Source organism: Drosophila rhopaloa, unplaced genomic scaffold (genome assembly GCF_018152115.1).
Source record: "Drosophila rhopaloa isolate 14029-0021.01 unplaced genomic scaffold, ASM1815211v1 contig_163, whole genome shotgun sequence".
NCBI classification, from domain to species: domain Eukaryota; kingdom Metazoa; phylum Arthropoda; class Insecta; order Diptera; family Drosophilidae; genus Drosophila; species Drosophila rhopaloa.
In genome coordinates, this window is record NW_025335043.1 from 12,783,219 (window position 1) to 12,800,355 (window position 17,137).

A 17,137-nucleotide genomic window follows, 5' to 3' on the forward strand; every position below is an offset into this window, starting at 1 on the left:
TCTGACTAACGACCCGACCACAAGTATGCAAACTACGAAGCCGCAGTCAGTGCAGGCTGTTACATTAACCCCATTCGCTGTTTCTACGGGGCGGGGTTATTCGCTAGCGGTATTCCTGGGGTTACCAATAAGCCTACACTAGTCAGTCGCCTGGGGAGCCAGCACAGATTTCCACGGATTTCTGCAATGCCAAGAAAGTTGTTAACCTTTCGCGTGTGGCTAACAGCAAAGACAAATGACAAAAGGCTACTGTTGAGGCATTCGAAAGATGGGAGTTGGGAGATTTTTAGGAGGGGGATAGGGGATTGCTAAGTCGCTTCAGGTTGTCAGAGCTCTCCAGCATCCAGCATCCAAGTGTGACCTTCTTAGAGCCCCATGAATTATAGATGAATTCATAAATTAATGCTAATTTGTGAATGAGTGGAGCGCTCAACGTCGATGAGTTGTCGATTCTTTTGTCGGAGAAGAATGCTTATCACTTTTACTTTTTGCTGATTTATCGAGACGCCGCAGAATAACTAATGGCTTTTCTTTCCCCAAAGTGTGTCAGCTAACAGTTCTGACCAACAAGAATTTTCTGTCGACCAGACCTCATTGCATATGCATGAGTTCGCTTCGGAACTTTGTGCCTTCGGTGCTCACAATAAGCCCAGGCCAATTAAACCTCATTTCCATTCAACTCGTCGCTAATTGTCAGCCAAACTTTGAGTTGAAAACTGTTAGGATAATGGCTAAGAATCTTGAAAGATAAGACGAGAGGCCGCCATAGCGGGTCTTCCCCGGCTCAACGGTTTTCCATACCATTTAAAAAATTACTATCAAGACTGATAAAATGGCTAACGTCAAAGGAATTTGTAAACAAACATTTGTGATAAGGCTCAATGATCAATCTGCTTCATGCTCATTCAAAACCCTTCGGGCCGTATCGTCAAATTTTCATCGTAGACGAATTGACAGCCCCAATATACTTATCGCCTTATCACCACTTGAGTGTTCCTTTGCTCCCCGCGATAAGGTTCCTCCGTCAGGTGTATAAAAGCGCCCATTGCGAGGACCTCACCATCAGTTTACTTAGGTATTCAAATCAAAATGAAGGCTTTCATCGTTCTGGTTGCTCTGGCTTGTGCCGCCCCTGCTTTTGCCCGCACCATGGACCGTTGCTCCCTGGCCCGCGAGATGTCCAACCTGGGCGTTCCTCGTGACCAGCTGGACAAGTGGACCTGCATCGCCGAGCACGAGAGCTCCTACCGCACCGGAGTGGTGGGTCCCGAGAACTGGAACGGCTCCAACGACTACGGCCTCTTCCAGATCAACGACTACTACTGGTGCGCTCCTCCCAGCGGTCGCTTCTCCTACAACGAGTGCGGTCTGAGCTGCAACGCCCTGTTGAGCGACGACATCACCAACTCCGTCCGTTGCGCCCAGAAGGTCCTCAGCCAGCAGGGATGGTCCGCCTGGTCCACCTGGCACTACTGCAGTGGATGGTTGCCATCCATCGACAGCTGCTTCTAAACCTATTTTGACCCTGAATAAACATTTTACAAAAAACTATATCCCTAAGCTCGTTACTTCTTTTGAATGCTCAAAAAGGTCACCCATCTTTCACTCTATTTCAAAAAGTATAAGTCATAGAATATACTTCTACCATATGATCTTTTATTGTTTTATAGAAACTTTAAGTTAGCGAATTATTAAATTTGAAAGTTAAAATGTATTCCCCTAAAAACATTTCGTAGACACTTTTAAATTTCACCCAATATTTTCTTCTTTAAACTCAGGGGTGATATTTGCGATTGATGACTCTGTCAAAAGTTTTGCATGATCAGATCACTTTCTAAGTTCGTGAATAGAATTTTATTGAAATTCGCCAATCAACTTGAGAGAGTTTTGCTTCGGCAAAGAGACATAAATATATGCGCCAAATAAAATGAACATTTTTAAAACAAACAAAGATGAAAGCATCTGATGACCATAAAATTAGCTAGTCGCTTTCTGCAACTTCTTTTTCGTAGAAAGTAAACTTGAAGCGCCGACTGTCAGCGGGTTAAAGTCAAAAAATAGCCCCACCTAGGCATATTCATTATAACTCCATTGAGCGGGGTCTTGTCTTTGACTGTGTCCCAAACCAGTCAGACTGGTGCCTCTTGAGCGCAGAACGCGACAATGATAATTTAAAATTTAAATTTGAAAAGGCTCAGAGCCAAACTTCCGTCTCATGTACTTGAAAAGTCAACTGCAGAGCTTTAAAAACAATAATGTCGTATCGTTTATAGAAATGACTAAGAGCCTGAGGCTTCCACGAAACAAATACTGTGCACACGATTTGAAATTATTTGTCGATAGGAATCGCATTGCCTTGGGGGTGTAATTCGGATTTTTAAGCGAGGGAAAGTGAAAATCAAAAGATCAACAAATCATTTTCTGCCTAAATCATCTTCATTTCAAATATCTGAAGACAAATCTGTAGAAAAAGTCCTAAAATTTGCTTTTGATTACAGAAATTGATTTTGGTTAAATCATATTTATTTCAAATATCTGTAGACAAATCTGAAGAAAAGGTTCTCCAATTTGTTTTTAATTACAGTAGCTATTTTTTTTTACGGGAACCGTATTTTAGGGTCGTGTCAATAAATTTGATCTAATTTGTAACTCTATGATAATGCAGTGTTTTTAATTTGTGCTTACATCCCTTGTTTACATTTACAATTTGGGAATATTTTAATTTATTTTCTTTAAAACTTATTATAAAATAATTTGAAAATATTAGCCTTGATTTTTTGTTTACTTTTAAAATCAAAACATACTGCGGAATACCATATCTGCTGATTTTATCAGGACTAGACCCTTATTAAAAAAGTTAGACTCATATCAGCTTACATGTGCGAGATAAGTCCTTTATCACTGTATAATTTAGCTATAAAAGCTCAACGCGATGTCAGTTCGACATTAGATTTGCAAATTGTAAGCATGAAGGCCTTCATTGTTTTGGTAGCTCTGGCTTGTGCCGCCCCTGCTTTCGCTCGCACCATGGACCGTTGCTCCCTGGCCCGCGAGATGTCCAACCTGGGCGTTCCTCGTGACCAGCTGGACAAGTGGACCTGCATCGCCGAGCACGAGAGCTCCTACCGCACCGGAGTGGTGGGACCTGAGAACTGGAACGGCTCCAACGACTACGGCCTCTTCCAGATCAACGACTACTACTGGTGTGCTCCTCCCAGCGGTCGCTTCTCCTACAACGAGTGCGGTCTGAGCTGCAACGCCCTGTTGAGCGACGACATCACCAACTCCGTCCGTTGTGCCCAGAAGGTCCTCAGCCAGCAGGGATGGTCCGCCTGGTCCACCTGGCACTACTGCAGCGGATGGCTGCCATCCATCGATAGCTGCTTCTAAGCTCCTTTTCATTTCCCTTCTGACGCCTAATAAATATCGATCTAAACTAAAGACTTGTCTTCTGACATTCTTAAAAATTGTTTCCTAGGCGGTGATATATTGAGTTATTACAAGTCATATTTCTTTGGCTTTGCTCAATAGGAGTAATCAGACATTTCTTTATATCAGAGTTTACAGTTCTAAACATTGGCTTGAAAGATTCTTTGGTGATTTTCTTTCTCCACACACTTTCTAAATGGAAGAAAATCGAAGAAAGAGCGACAGCTTCCCTTCCACTCGCCACAGGCCGATGACTTTGAGTTGGACCGGTCAATGAATTCTTAATGTGGCCGGCGCAGTGGGCAATAAATTATACAAGTAGCCGTCTCTCACTCTGGTGATAAACGTACCTAAGCTGGGCACCATTTCCACATCTCCACATCTCAGAACGGGAACGGGAACCCAGAGTTTGTCCAAAGGAAGTGGAAACGCACAGACAAAGACCCTCTGCTGAGTGCTGTGGGATTGGGGCTCACAGTGATCGTCTGAGGAACAGGCTAAAACAAAGCAGGAAACCAAAGACCGGAAAATTATACCATTCCTGGATGCGGTGGGGGAATGCCAGAAGACCTCTGGTAAAGTGCCTGCCCGAGTGTTTCCTATAATCTGAGCACATTAGCACAAGTCGAGTTGGAAATGCATAAGTAATTGCCCCGAGGTTGAGGTTCGCCGCCCTCTGGAGCGACATTGCGTGGGTCAGGCTAAAAACAATTGCTGGAAGTCACTCTAGCGTTAAGTTATGATGGTCTACAGATAACCACACAACGTCGGAGCCAACTCACCGCAATGAGGATGGGTCTTTGGAGTGAGGTTTACACTTGGTTTGTGGCCCATCTAATTGGTCTGAGGAGCAATGTATGACAGATAGAAGAAATTGGGAGAAGGGCTGCTTGGGAAACAGGTTACTGGAGAACAAAGTCATGAAAATGTCGAGGGTTAAGAGCTAAGTTTAATAAATACTTTACTAAGGAAGTGCGAACTTCGTTTGGCGGACTAAATTATTATACAGATGATTCGTAGAAAAAATAAAGGCAAAAAAAAAACACTTCTAAATTACCTTAAACATATTTTAGACCAACAGATTAACCCGAGTTCTGATACACAATTTTATAATAATTGAATAGTTCGAGGGTTAACAAAAAAGTGTTTAGAAAAATAAATAGACCATTAATCAAAAGGGTAGAAATGATAAGAACAGAAATCTAAACGCTTAAGTGAATAAGGATCCCCAAAATGACGAGGCATAATCCTCTAAAAACCCCCAAAACATTGCAGAGATATTGCCTGATAGTAGAAAGTTAGAAAACTGGAAATGGGCTCTCCAAAAACCAACGAATTTAGCTATTCATGCGATTTTCATTAAGATACGAGTGCGTAATTAAATTATCAATGGTACGCCTCGAGCCGACATATCTTCAGACAATTTTCCACTTGGAATATGGGCACGGAACCGATGCCACAAATTGTACAAATCGCTTAGTCCGATAGCGGATATCTGTAAAACCGACGGGGGTTTACTTTTATCAGTGCACGAGTTCCTCGAGAGTCTCGAAGAAAATGGCCGATAGCCAGTGAAGTCAAAGTCGAAATCTCAGAGTCGCAGTCGGCTTCCCCATTTACCGGAGTCAACAGTGTGTGGACGAGATTGCCGGGGATCGCTTGAGTGATCTGGAATGTTCTGGGACAGGATCTGATTACCAGACATGTGATGGGTCTGTCTTCCGAACGGGGTGAGTCTTCTGTGGATGTTCAGGCCATGGCTGAACTTGCACAATCCCGAAATGATCGTATTACTATTTTTCCGCCCGGTTAAGTTAACATGATCTTGAGCGGCCATTGTCAATGGCAGGCCAACTGCGACGTAGAGCTGGTGACACTAGGTTCCCCTGGATTTGAGCTACTTTCGGCATCAATTACCTGTCACAAACTCGGCTCACAAATTACAAACATTTCTCTCTGACAGCCCCAAAACGCAACTGTGTCAAAAGGCAAGCTCCAGAGACTCGAAGACCCCGCTGCGATATAGTTTCAACAACATAAAAACCTTAATTATATTATTTGACAGCTGGGGCCTGCTGATACATAACCTCGGGCGGGCCGGTGCTCTGCAATCTGCGGCCAAACAAATCCCAGTGAAAACTATAATGAGCGTTGGAAAATCTTTTCCCAAAAACAGCCCACTGAAGAAAACCATTTTAATTTAGAGTCAAGCGCGAAGCCGTCAAGCATGACAGTCGTCAGTGCACTCAGAAAAATGTTTGCCTAAAACTAACTAAATAGCTATGTTAACTGGAAGTCTATTTATTTTAAAATAAATTAAACAGAGGAGAAAAAAATGAATTATTAAATTCTTTATAGTTTCTATAAATGAAATATTTTCTTCTTTTCAAAACAGTTATGTTAAAGAAAAATTAAACAGAGGAGAAAGCAATACGATAATACTTAATTCAAATTTTTATAATTTATGTTATGTTAAAACACAAGTTCTAGTTCTTTGTGCAAAGATTAACTGACTAGCAGAATTTTAAATACATTTATATTCACAATAAAATTTTTTAGAAAACATTTAGATTGTTTATTTCAATATTATAAACAGGGCTGTTTTTTGGATTACCAAATTTACGTCATAATATTTTTCTGAGTGCACAATTCAGTCGACAATCAAAAAGATGACAAAAGTCGGAGATGGGCGATGCGATCTGGGGGCATAGCTCACGGGAGCTGACAGGTTTGGGAAATCTGTAGGAATCTCTTTGGAGAGATCTCTGACAGCTGAAAAGTGGCCACATTTCTCTCCGGCTTTGTCGGTTGCTAAATTCTCCTAATAGTTTTATCTCTGAGTGAGTGTGGGTAAATTTTAGCCACAAACAAATGGCAAAACAGAAATGCAAATGGGCTAAAGAAATGGAACTGCCATGAGAACTTTTGCATGTCGGCCTGTCAGCGGTGACTTAATCTCTGGCATCATCGTCAGCGAATGCCACACAAATGCAAAGCAAGGCAAAGCCCACATCCGATCCCAAACACTGGATTTGTTTGTGGTGTCTCTGCCAAACTGGGTGTCAGCTGGGCAGATCTTCTCGTGTGTTTTCGCCAGCTTGTGTAACAATTTGGCAAGGTGTCGGCTCAACACGAGAAGAGAAACTTTTCCCATTTCCATGGAATCTTCTTAATTTTATGAGCTGTCCGAAATGCTTTTCGGTATGGTGTTTGATGGTGTTCTCCACGCGGGAAAGTCGCGGCTGTAGAATAATTGAGCGGGGAGAAACCCAAAGTAAGTCCAAGCCAAGGAATGTCATTCAACCGACACCCTTGAGAATAGCGCTACAAATTAATACATTAGGCTCTAGGCTGACTCGTACTTGTCTTTGCCATCTGGCCAGGCCTAAACGAACTCTAAATGGCAAAGTTGATCTCCAGCGATTAGCCGCAAATGGCAATCCCATAGACCTACATCATGTCTCTGCTTTTTTTCGCCTTGTGGTCTGCCATAGATGTAATTGAATCGAAATTGTTTTCAATCGCACCAAAGTCCGTTGGCACTTGCGAGACATTAAGAGTTTTCAACGAGATACATTGATAAACGCAGCGATAACGGCAACTTTTCATACGTAATTTGTTTTATGCCTGGAAATTAAATTAACTTGTTTACCAGCCATTTGCCATTTGCTATTTGCTGGCCAACACTGAAGCTCCGCTTTGCGGGCAGTAATGTCTAATAGATTTCAGTCGCTTTGGCCAGGCCAACTGTCATAATGACTCTGTTATGTGTGGGCCATTATATAAAATTTCACTTTTTGAGCCAAAAAGGCTCTCCATTTTCCTCTGGCGACAGTTTTGCAATTGCTTAAAGATCACGAGTCAATTACACTTAGGAATAACGTGTTGCTAAATATATATAACTCGAACAAAGACTAGATATTCATGAAATAAATTTGCTTTACTCTATTGCAAATTTAAAGTTTCACGGGTGTTATTCAACAATATATTTTTTCAACAAACATGAATACAATATAAAGACATTGTGGCTCAAAATATTATATTATCTATGTTGAAGAAACTTTTTGTCACAGAAAGGAAAATCATTGTAAAGTTTTCTAAAAATAGTCCTTTGTTAAGAGAAGTTTGTAAAGGACTTAATTTTAATTTTTTTTTGGGATTACTTTTCTGTTGAGCACATCCTCGTTTATAGGTATATTTTAGAAGCAATTATTGATCGAGGGCAGAGATCCACTGCAGTATTTCCAGGTGGACCAGGCAGTCCATCCCTGCTGGCGCTGAACCTCCTGGGCACATCTCACCGAGTTGGTAATATCATCGGTCAAGAGGGCATTGCAGCTCATACCACACGCATTATAAGAAAAGCGACCGTCGGCCGGCTTGCACCAGTACTTGTTGTTGATTTGGAAGATCCCGTAGTCGTTGGATCCATTGGAGTTGGCCGGACCCACCACTCCGGTGCGGTATGAGCTCTCGTGCTGGGCGATGCAGGCCCACTTGGCCAGCTGGTCACGGGGAACCCCCAGATTGGCCATCTCCCGGGCCAACGAACAACGATCCATCGTTCGGGCCTGGGTGGCAACTGCAGTCAGGGCCAGGACACAAATCACAAAGAAAGCTTTCATCTTGTTGACAGTGGATTCCAATCACTTACTGATTATTCGATCTAACGTTTCAAAATATTTATACCCGAGAGTATATATTGTAGAACTATTTGAATACTTCGAGAGATTAATCAGTATTTACCTATAATTAGCTTTCAACTCGTTGATAGTGGATTGCAATCTCTTACTGATTATTCGATCTAACATCTCGAAATATGTATACCCAAGTCGTTGCAGTTGATTAAACATTTGCGTACTATTTGAATACTTTGAGAGATCAATCAGTATATTTACCTATAATTAGAGGGGCTAATAAGGTGACATTCTAATACAATGTTGGTAGTAAAATCTACCGGACCGTTAAATTAAATGTTCCATAAACTACTTATTTTCAATTACCCAAGAAAAAAGCACACACTTTTTTAAGGAGCTTAAGATTATTTTACCTAACATAATATATTATGAAAATTGAATAAATTTACTTTTATTAACCTAGGTGTTAATTAAAAAATTTAAAACAAGAAATTTTTTTCTTTCAATTAGTACTGAAAATCTCTTAAAATCTTAAGTGAATATCTCAAATATTTTATATGTTTCTACTGCGTTTTAGGAAGTCTTCTGCAAATTATTTTGTAGACTATCTGTGCTACAATTCTCTCTGTTTTGTTAGCAACCTAACCAGTTAAATGTGGTTTTTAAATATTATACATATCGAATAATCTCCGTACTCAACAAAAGCAATTGAAGTACCCCAAAAATACGGAAGAGTTTGTCGTCCAGATATGGCAGTTCCTTCACACTCAAGCAGACAATCTACGCATTGAATAAATCCAAGCAACTCGATCTGTATCTCAGCTTTGTGCGTAAGAGATCCATTCGGCTGTAGTTAGCTGTCTTCCGAAAGCTATTCGAAATATTTATCTCTAATATAGTAGGCATTGTTTTGGCCATTTCTCGGTGGGTCCCTGCTCACGCAACTCGGGTGGGGTTGCATGTGGGGGCTAATTATTCAACGTTATTCATTGTGCGGCATTCGAGCTATTCGAGTCTGGAAATTGCAGTACATAGCTCTTTCTTTCGCCCAGACAAATTCCCATCTTTTGCACAGCCCAAGTTTAATGTCCGACTTTGAAGTGGTGCGCCGTGGAGTGGAGTCGCCGGTTTAATGGCGAAACAGCTCCACTTGACTGCAGCTATTAGCCCCCGGTTGTGGTCTGGTTTATGGCCGAGCCGAATGTGTGATTAATCATCTGGATTACCACTTGGGCGGTTCCAGAGCTCTATCTCCATTTTTCGGCTACTCGAACTCAATGGGCTCTCTAGGCAGCACAATGAGCCCCTTCTAAACCAATTCAACCAGCCCATCGTCATTGTTGATATAACAGCAATTATGCTAATCAGTTTGAAGGCGCGTCGAGGTCTCTACCTTTCTCCTACATTCAATGAACTTCAGCAAACACAAACGATGACGAAACTTGGTTAACACTCGATTTTCAAGGTAGTTGATAGTGGCTTATCAGGGGAAAGCTCTATGACCTCCATTGAAAACCCGAGCCCAAAACTATGCAGCAATTGCTGGAGCAATGTTCTTTTGTATTCTTTGAGATAGAACCCTCTGATGTACTCATTTCACAGATAAAGTTGTTTTGCTCCCCAACGAAATATTTAAATCCGTCTATATTAATTATATTTCTATCTTTGAGTGTTCTAACGTTAAGAACTGATAGGCCCACAAAGCTGGGGGCCAATTTTGCATAAATACCCATGACAGAAATAGAGAAAGTCAAACAGTTTTGTTTAAACAAATCGACATGAAGGCTTTCTTTGTTCTGGTGGCTCTGGCTATTGCCGCTCCTGCCCTGGCTGGTCGTACCATGGACCGTTGCTCCCTGGCGCGCGAGATGTCCGACCTGGGTGTTCCTCGTGACCAACTGGACAAGTGGACCTGCATTGCCCAGCACGAGAGCGACTACCGCACCTGGGTGGTGGGACCCGCCAACTCCGACGGCTCCAACGACTACGGCATCTTCCAGATCAACGATCTTTACTGGTGCCAGGCCGATGGTCGCTTCTCCTACAACGAGTGCGGTCTGAGCTGCAACGCCCTGTTGAGCGACGACATCACCAACTCCGTCCGTTGTGCCCAGAAGGTCCTCAGCCAGCAGGGATGGTCCGCCTGGGCCGTCTGGCACTACTGCAGCGGATGGTTGCCGTCCATCGATGAGTGCTTCTAAGCTGAACTTGACCCCCATTCCTAATAAACATAAATGATTGCATTGATACAACCTAAGTTTTCACGACTTTCTGTACAGCAAAAGTCAGACAGCAAATCCATGTTCCAAGTTTTGAACACAGATATTTAGAGAATTAAGCCACAATCATTTAAAGGTATACCATTCTGAAATCGGATGTGTGTAAGAAAAGTTATGGGCTTAGAAGTGCTGGATTTTGGTCAAAGCCACTTTTTCGAAAATTTGGAAAGGGGTAACATCATTAAAATGACGGAAAATCGACCCCAAAATACAAAACAAACTGAGAACACAGTTTTTTAGAGAATTAATCCACATTCATTTAGAAGTAAGGCATTTGTAAATCGGATGACTGTAAGAAAAGTTATGGGCTTAGAAGCGCAGGTTTTGGGTGACTTTTCAGCAAAGCCATTTTTCGAAAATTTGGAAAGGGGTAACATCATTAAAATGACGGAAAATCGACCCCAAAATACAAAACAAACTGAAAGCACAGTTTTTTAGAGAGTTAAACCACAATCAATTAGAAGTATGCCATTTGTAAATCGGATGTCTGCAAGAAAAGTTATGGGCTTAGAAGTGCAGGTTTTAGGTCACTTTTCTGCAAAGCCATTTTTCGAAAATTTAAAAAGGGGTAACACCATTAAAATTACGAAAAATCGAAAGCAAAATACAAACCGAGTTAAAAACACAGATTTTTAGAGAATTTAACCACAATCATTTAGAAGTATGCCAAATTTAAATCGGATTTCTTTAAATAAAGTTATGGCCTTGAAGAACAAGTTTTATGAAGTGAATACTGAATAGAAAATGATCTTTGTGCACCCTGTTCTTAACTTTCAATGGTGATAGAACTCCTTTTAAATTATATAATTAATTTGTTTTGACTATTTTGCTGAGCAAGTGCATTTATTTTTACTTTGCATTGTTATCAGCAGCATTAGTGAATAATTGGGACCCTAATCGATTCCTTTGATTTCTGGAAATATGACACATCAGTTTTGCTTATCTGTTGGAAAGCGTTCCAAGGTTTTTATCTTCCTTCTAAATATAATGAACTTGAAGCACCAGATTGTCAAGGTAGTCTATATTGCCTTATCTCAGTGGCATTTACTTATGTTCTGCCAGCCTAAAACTATGCAGCTTTTGTTGGGCGTAGCTCATTTTTATTGTTTGTGAGATTAAACCTTTTGATGTACCCGTACTGCTGATAAAGTATTTGGTTGTTTTTTTTCTTTTGGTTCTCAATGAATTATTTAAATCTTGAGACTTGTGGTTCTTTTAATTATATTTCTATCTTTGAGTGTTCCGAATCTACACTTATTACCTCAAGGGTTGATAGGCCAAGGAATGTCGGGCAAATAATTCCCTATAAATACCCATGGCACGAGCCCAGAAAGTCAGACAGTTTTGTTTAAACAAATCGACATGAAGGCTTTCTTTGTTCTGGTGGCTCTGGCTATTGCCGCTCCTGCCCTGGCTGGTCGCACCATGGACCGTTGCTCCCTGGCCCGCGAGATGTCCGACTTGGGTGTTCCTCGTGACCAACTGGACAAGTGGACCTGCATTGCCCAGCACGAGAGCGACTACCGCACCTGGGTGGTGGGACCTGCCAACTCCGACGGCTCCAACGACTACGGTATCTTCCAGATCAACGATCTGTACTGGTGCCAGGCCGATGGACGCTTCTCCTACAACGAGTGCGGTCTGAGCTGCAACGCCCTGTTGAGCGACGACATCACCAACTCCGTCCGTTGTGCCCAGAAGGTCCTCAGCCAGCAGGGATGGTCCGCCTGGGCCGTGTGGCACTACTGCAGCGGATGGTTGCCGTCCATCGATGAGTGCTTCTAAACTGATTTGACCCCCTAATAAAATGATTACCTAAAAGAAACAGTTTCTGAAATGGAAGTACATCCCACAAAAAACCAGTCTTAGGATACAAGTAGGTTTTAAACTAAGAAGTGGTGTGGAAATTTGCAGTTCAAAACGAAGCTTATCAAATGAGAAAACGGGACAAAGCTCTTTGATTAGATAGTTTTCTATTTTTAATGCCTTTTAATCGTTTCCAGTTGTCTTTAATGTTTCCTATTCATTTTTAAAAGCTTTAAAAATTTTAGTTTCTGGTAATAACCCTGGCGGAGTGCTTTAAAACGAAATTACTTGTGACCATCTTGATCCAAATAAAAACGGTTGGACAACTATTGCAACTAATGGAGAGCACTCATTGAAGCCATTAGCCTGGGGGGCCATTTCACGGCTTATCAATTCCAGTTTTGTGGAGCAGTTTTCAATTTCTGTCTCACAAATTGATTTATGCTAATTTTAGAGCTGCAACCCCGCCTCCTTGGTTTCTGTTTTGAGTGATCTTTCAACACTCTGCGTTGAGTTTCTCCTGTCTGCGGCCAATGGCTGACATTGATCGAAGTGTTTCTTTTTTTGTTGTCTGTGCTGCTGTGGGAACCGCATTTAAATGGCAACAGGCTCAGTCAATCAGCCATAGCCTCCGACTTGCAAGAGGGTCACACACACCTGACGAAAGAATCAAATCGGAATGCCTGAGCATCGGCGGTACGTGCCTGATTGGCTGATTGATACCGGCTGAGGTAACCCACCTGTGTGGCACGTCATAACCGCCCGAACACAATGGCAGTCCGATTTGCATAGCCACCACATGAACCGTTAACCCCTCATTGTGGCTTAACGGTACTCGGCTCTTGGGAGGGAACTGCAACCCATGATGATCTGCTCATGTCTCTTTCATCTCGCTTGTTAGTGAAAGTGTCTCTATTTCTAGCACATTAATATGCAAATTTTCATTTTATTTTGTCTACGCATTGATGGCAAAATTGAAAAACAAATCAGCGACTGTCACAGATCAAAATCGCGTTCGATCGCTTAGTTGTGGCTAGGAAACAGGCCTGCAGCCCACATGCCAGACACCTCCTCTCCAACTGGGTGTCGTTGACAGCGGATATAGGCGAAGGCACCTGTCCAGAGACACCACCAACCACCTAGCCACCTCGAGTCCAACTTGCAGATAAGCTGCGGCTTGAAATGTTCAATAAACTTAACGGCTTGTTTTTCCGGTGCGTTACGTGGTGGCGACCCAAACTCCAACTCCAACTCCAGCTACCAACTCCTGACCACTTTTTTATAGTCAATAGGCTGCATGCAAATTCGAGTTCTCCCAAGTCAGGCACGTACATTAATTGACTCCACCCGATTGGTTTTCCCCTTCCAATTAACGCAGCGACAGCTCGACACTGCAGCGACACCATACCCAACCTCGTCACCCGGGACACCACCACCACCACCTCCAGATGGCTCCCAGTGTGTGCGAGCTGGCCGGCCAGGGTCAAAGCAGTCAGGTGGTTCCCCCCTCGAAAGCGGGCGGTTCCAACAGCTCCGGGACGAACAAGTGCGGGGCGAGCAGCCTGAACGGATCCCTGGCCTCCTACAAGATTGGCGGCTCCGAACAGAGTTGGCCCCAGGCACCAGTTTACAGCAAGGTGAGTGGGTAGTAAACTATCAATATGACTAATAAGTAACCCAATACAACCAATCTGTCTGCTTCAGGAAAATCAACGTCCACCTGTCTACAATCCCGAGGACTACGTTCACTCACTGAGAAAGTTCATCAAGGCTAGCAGTTCGGCCAAAAAGGTATCGATATACGATGTGAGCACGGGTCCAACTGCCAAGGAGGAGGCCTCCAGATCAGCCACTTTGCCAGCCAAACACTCGGAGTACAAGTAATGGTTATCCTGTCACCATAACCAGTTAGCTTGCTAATATTTTATCCTTATTCTTAATAGATCTCCAATCCCTGCTCCGCCAGAAAACGATAGGGAGATGTCACTGCGTCAGTTTGGTTCCATTACAGATCTGCTGACCAAGTTGCGGGCTGATCTCAGAGTCTCCTTTCCCAGGTAGGAATCAGTGAATGTCCCTAAGAGTTGTTCAATTTAAACATTGGTTTCCCTTTAAGCTTCGTCCAAGAGTTTGTGGGCACTCCTGCGGATGGCATTAGCCATTTACTAGAGGTCCTTCGCGCCATTCAAATGGCCCAGGCCAGCAATGCCCCAGCTCCAATGCCAGGAGCCAGCAGTTCCCTGGCCATGACCAGGAATCCCCAGAGCTATCAGCGTCGTGCTTTGCTAGATGAACTGTCTTGTCTGTGAGTAAAATACTCACTCCTTTTAAAGACCACTAATCCAGTAGCTAAATCCCTTTTAGTCAATGTCTAAGCATCTGCTGCTCGCGATCTCTGGATGCCATAGCCCGTCTGGGGAACACACCGGTGGGTCTCATGCCCCTGGCTTCTTCGGCCACGGGACAGGGCATCCGAGCTCGCATCTTGGCCCTCCAATTGCTCGCCTTCGCCTGCGATCGTCAGCCTTTCGGAAGTGGCAGCGGTGGTCAGAAGATAGCTTCTGCTGGACACACAGCAGTATCGGATGCCATGTCCACATTACGACTGAGATGCAGTGAACCAGTGCGCTTTCGTCTGCTGGTTGGAATTCTAAACAGCGGTGGTGGCTCAGGGGAACTCCAGTGTGCGGGGGTCAAGTAAGGAAGTCTCTATAAGAAGCCTAGAACAATTTATTAAAATATCTTTTGTAGATTTCTCAACACCTTCATTGAGAGCGCTGTGAGCATTCAGCAGCGTCTTTACATCCAAGCTGAGCTCTTCCAGGCGGGTTTGGATGCCAGTACCTTGGCTCGCACCATTTCCTCCTCATCGCCTTGGTTGGATGCCCTGAAGATCGAGGTGAAGCGCTTTAACGAACTCCATATCGATGTGGACCAAATGATAACCCAGGCCAGGGATGCGGAACGCGTGCGCAGCCAGATGGTGATCCTGGAGCGAAGGGTTCAGATCCTGCACGAGGAAAAGGCCGTGCTGACCTCCATGGAGCGTCGGCTTCAAGAGCGCTGTGCCGAGCTGCAGCGCGAGATCTTTCGCCTCCAGGGAGCCCAGCAGCAGTCCAAATTCAAGCCGGTGGACTCCTCCCACCAGCCAGTGGCCCTGCCCCGGCAGGTTCCTCCGCCCACGAAGACCAAGCAGAGCAGTTCGGAGCACGAGGATGAGGGCATTAGCAGTTCAGAGACGGGTGCATCCCTCAGTCCGGTGCCCATTCTTGTGCTGCCCTCCAAGGCCAAGCAATCCAGGAAACTGGCAGAAGAGGATGAGGATGATGCAGCCACCATTGAGGACGTCATCGAGGAGTTGGACAACATTGTGAGCGAGGCGGAGAAACAGATCAGCAGCCAGGCGAGCAGTGGAACCAGGACAAAGATGCGACACCATCGCCCTTCGGAGAAGGATATCGTCCCGGTTAACATAGTACCACAGCCACCGAGAAAATCCCGATCTTTGGCACATCTGGTGGCCCGTACCGATTGTTCCGACCAGGAGGGTTCGGAATACGGAATGGTCCTACACCAACCGGGAGATCCCGCTGCCGCCGAGCGACTGGCGGCCATGCAGAGCTTCTTCGACGAGGTGGACTACGATGCACCAGAGACGGATCAACCGCCGGTCTATCAGATGGAGTCACCCACGCCGGACATGCCGGAGGCGAATGCCACGGCAACGGCCTATAATGCCAGCACCAATCGGGAATTGCTCGATGTGATCATGAATGCCCGGCATGACGAACACGATCCCACAATGCAGGCCTTGAGGAAAAGTGTCCAGGATACAGCGCCCGTGACGATTGTCCACCATCCGGTTAAGGTTAAGCCACAGGCGCCACCACCGCCAACTCCGCCAGCCCAGCAATTCAATGGAGTCTTCTTCATGACGGGCATGAACACACCTCAAAAGTATCCCAAGCCGGACATCTCGGCTGCACTGCAGGCCAGGAGGGTCACCAAGAATGTGGAGCGTCTGGAGGCGGCCTTTGCCTCGGCACATCCCGAAGCCCTCAATGAAGCGGCCATCGGAAGGGAGAAGTCGCGCAGCAATCAGCAGATATACTTCACCAGTAATCTGGCCATGAGGATGCATGACCACACTGGCTTCGGCAATCCCAATGGGGGAATTGGTCAGGGTCCAACCCTGCGAACGCGATCCCACACCCAGGGATCCATGTCGAAGGTGACGGATCTGCCGTCAGGCCTCTACTGAATGATACTCCGAATGATTCTCCAGCACCCGTGCAATAGCAATCCACTCCTAGGTAACAACAGCCCATCAGATCAGCGTATTTATAGAACACATAACTCTAACCATACGATTTAAACACGTTTCTTATGTAATATCTCGAGATAACTGCAACCGAGACTAGGTTAGTTACGGTGGCAGCTTCAACCGGGTATCTAGCCGATAAGTCTTAGTTCAGTAGTTCATGCCTAGCCTAATTGATTATTTTTCATTGAATAAAGTTTTAATACTAAACTAACACGAAGTCTTTGAAAGTGACGACGCTGGCAGGCTTTATCTATAACGATTTGTGAACTTGTGTGTGCTGATCGATAAAGAATTTTATATTAACCCATAGGTGGGTCAATGGGTTTTAATGAAACAGAACAATTAAGGTTGCGGATTTACATGAGGAGTAAGAAAATTGGGAATCTATTTTATTAAAAATTGAAATTTTAATATTAATGTTTTTAATTTTTGTCTACTACAAAATTACCATTAATATTCTTATATTCATTATTGCAAATTTAAAAACTAGGGAATTGCCTTAAGGCAAATACAAGGGTGAATTGCTTAAATACTTCAGCCCATAAACCATACAAAAATGGTATTCTTTTCATTATGTGTTAAAGTTTAACTCCTTTTTGAAGAATTAACTGTTTAAAACTCGTAAAGTTATATGTTTTCCTTGATTGATCCACTTTAAAAAT

At 43.8% G+C, this 17,137-nt stretch overlaps 6 protein-coding genes across 7 annotated transcripts in view; 5 read left to right on the top strand and 1 right to left on the bottom strand.

Annotated features, from left to right (window-relative positions):
* The window catches only part of LOC108048125, a 29,513-nt gene extending 12,827 nt beyond the window's left edge, over positions 1-16,686 (top strand). For both annotated transcript variants that reach the window (XM_044457985.1, XM_017128614.2), the window contains 6 exons: positions 13,530-13,788; positions 13,856-14,031; positions 14,095-14,208; positions 14,268-14,456; positions 14,516-14,848; positions 14,903-16,686. In XM_044457985.1, coding sequence (XP_044313920.1) covers positions 13,530-13,788; positions 13,856-14,031; positions 14,095-14,208; positions 14,268-14,456; positions 14,516-14,848; positions 14,903-16,412 — 2,581 coding nt within the window. In that variant the 3' untranslated portion in view covers positions 16,413-16,686. The remainder of the gene's footprint in view (positions 1-13,529; positions 13,789-13,855; positions 14,032-14,094; positions 14,209-14,267; positions 14,457-14,515; positions 14,849-14,902) is intronic.
* LOC108048129 (lysozyme A/C-like) lies at positions 1,066-1,550 on the top strand. Its single transcript, XM_017128618.2, has one exon. The coding sequence runs from the start codon at positions 1,090-1,092 to the stop codon at positions 1,510-1,512; it is 423 nt and encodes a 140-aa protein (XP_016984107.1). The 5' UTR covers positions 1,066-1,089; the 3' UTR covers positions 1,513-1,550.
* Positions 2,946-3,441, top strand: LOC108048126 (lysozyme A/C-like). Its single transcript, XM_044457987.1, has one exon. The coding sequence runs from the start codon at positions 2,968-2,970 to the stop codon at positions 3,388-3,390; it is 423 nt and encodes a 140-aa protein (XP_044313922.1). The 5' UTR covers positions 2,946-2,967; the 3' UTR covers positions 3,391-3,441.
* Positions 7,351-8,202, bottom strand: LOC108048127 (lysozyme P). Its single transcript, XM_044457988.1, has one exon. The coding sequence runs from the start codon at positions 8,052-8,054 to the stop codon at positions 7,629-7,631; it is 426 nt and encodes a 141-aa protein (XP_044313923.1). The 5' UTR covers positions 8,055-8,202; the 3' UTR covers positions 7,351-7,628.
* LOC108048132 (lysozyme S) lies at positions 9,677-10,304 on the top strand. The gene has a single exon (XM_017128620.2). The coding sequence runs from the start codon at positions 9,845-9,847 to the stop codon at positions 10,265-10,267; it is 423 nt and encodes a 140-aa protein (XP_016984109.1). The 5' UTR covers positions 9,677-9,844; the 3' UTR covers positions 10,268-10,304.
* LOC108048133 (lysozyme S) lies at positions 11,670-12,213 on the top strand. Its single transcript, XM_017128621.2, has one exon. The coding sequence runs from the start codon at positions 11,708-11,710 to the stop codon at positions 12,128-12,130; it is 423 nt and encodes a 140-aa protein (XP_016984110.2). The 5' UTR covers positions 11,670-11,707; the 3' UTR covers positions 12,131-12,213.
* Positions 16,687-17,137: the final 451 nt, after the last annotated feature.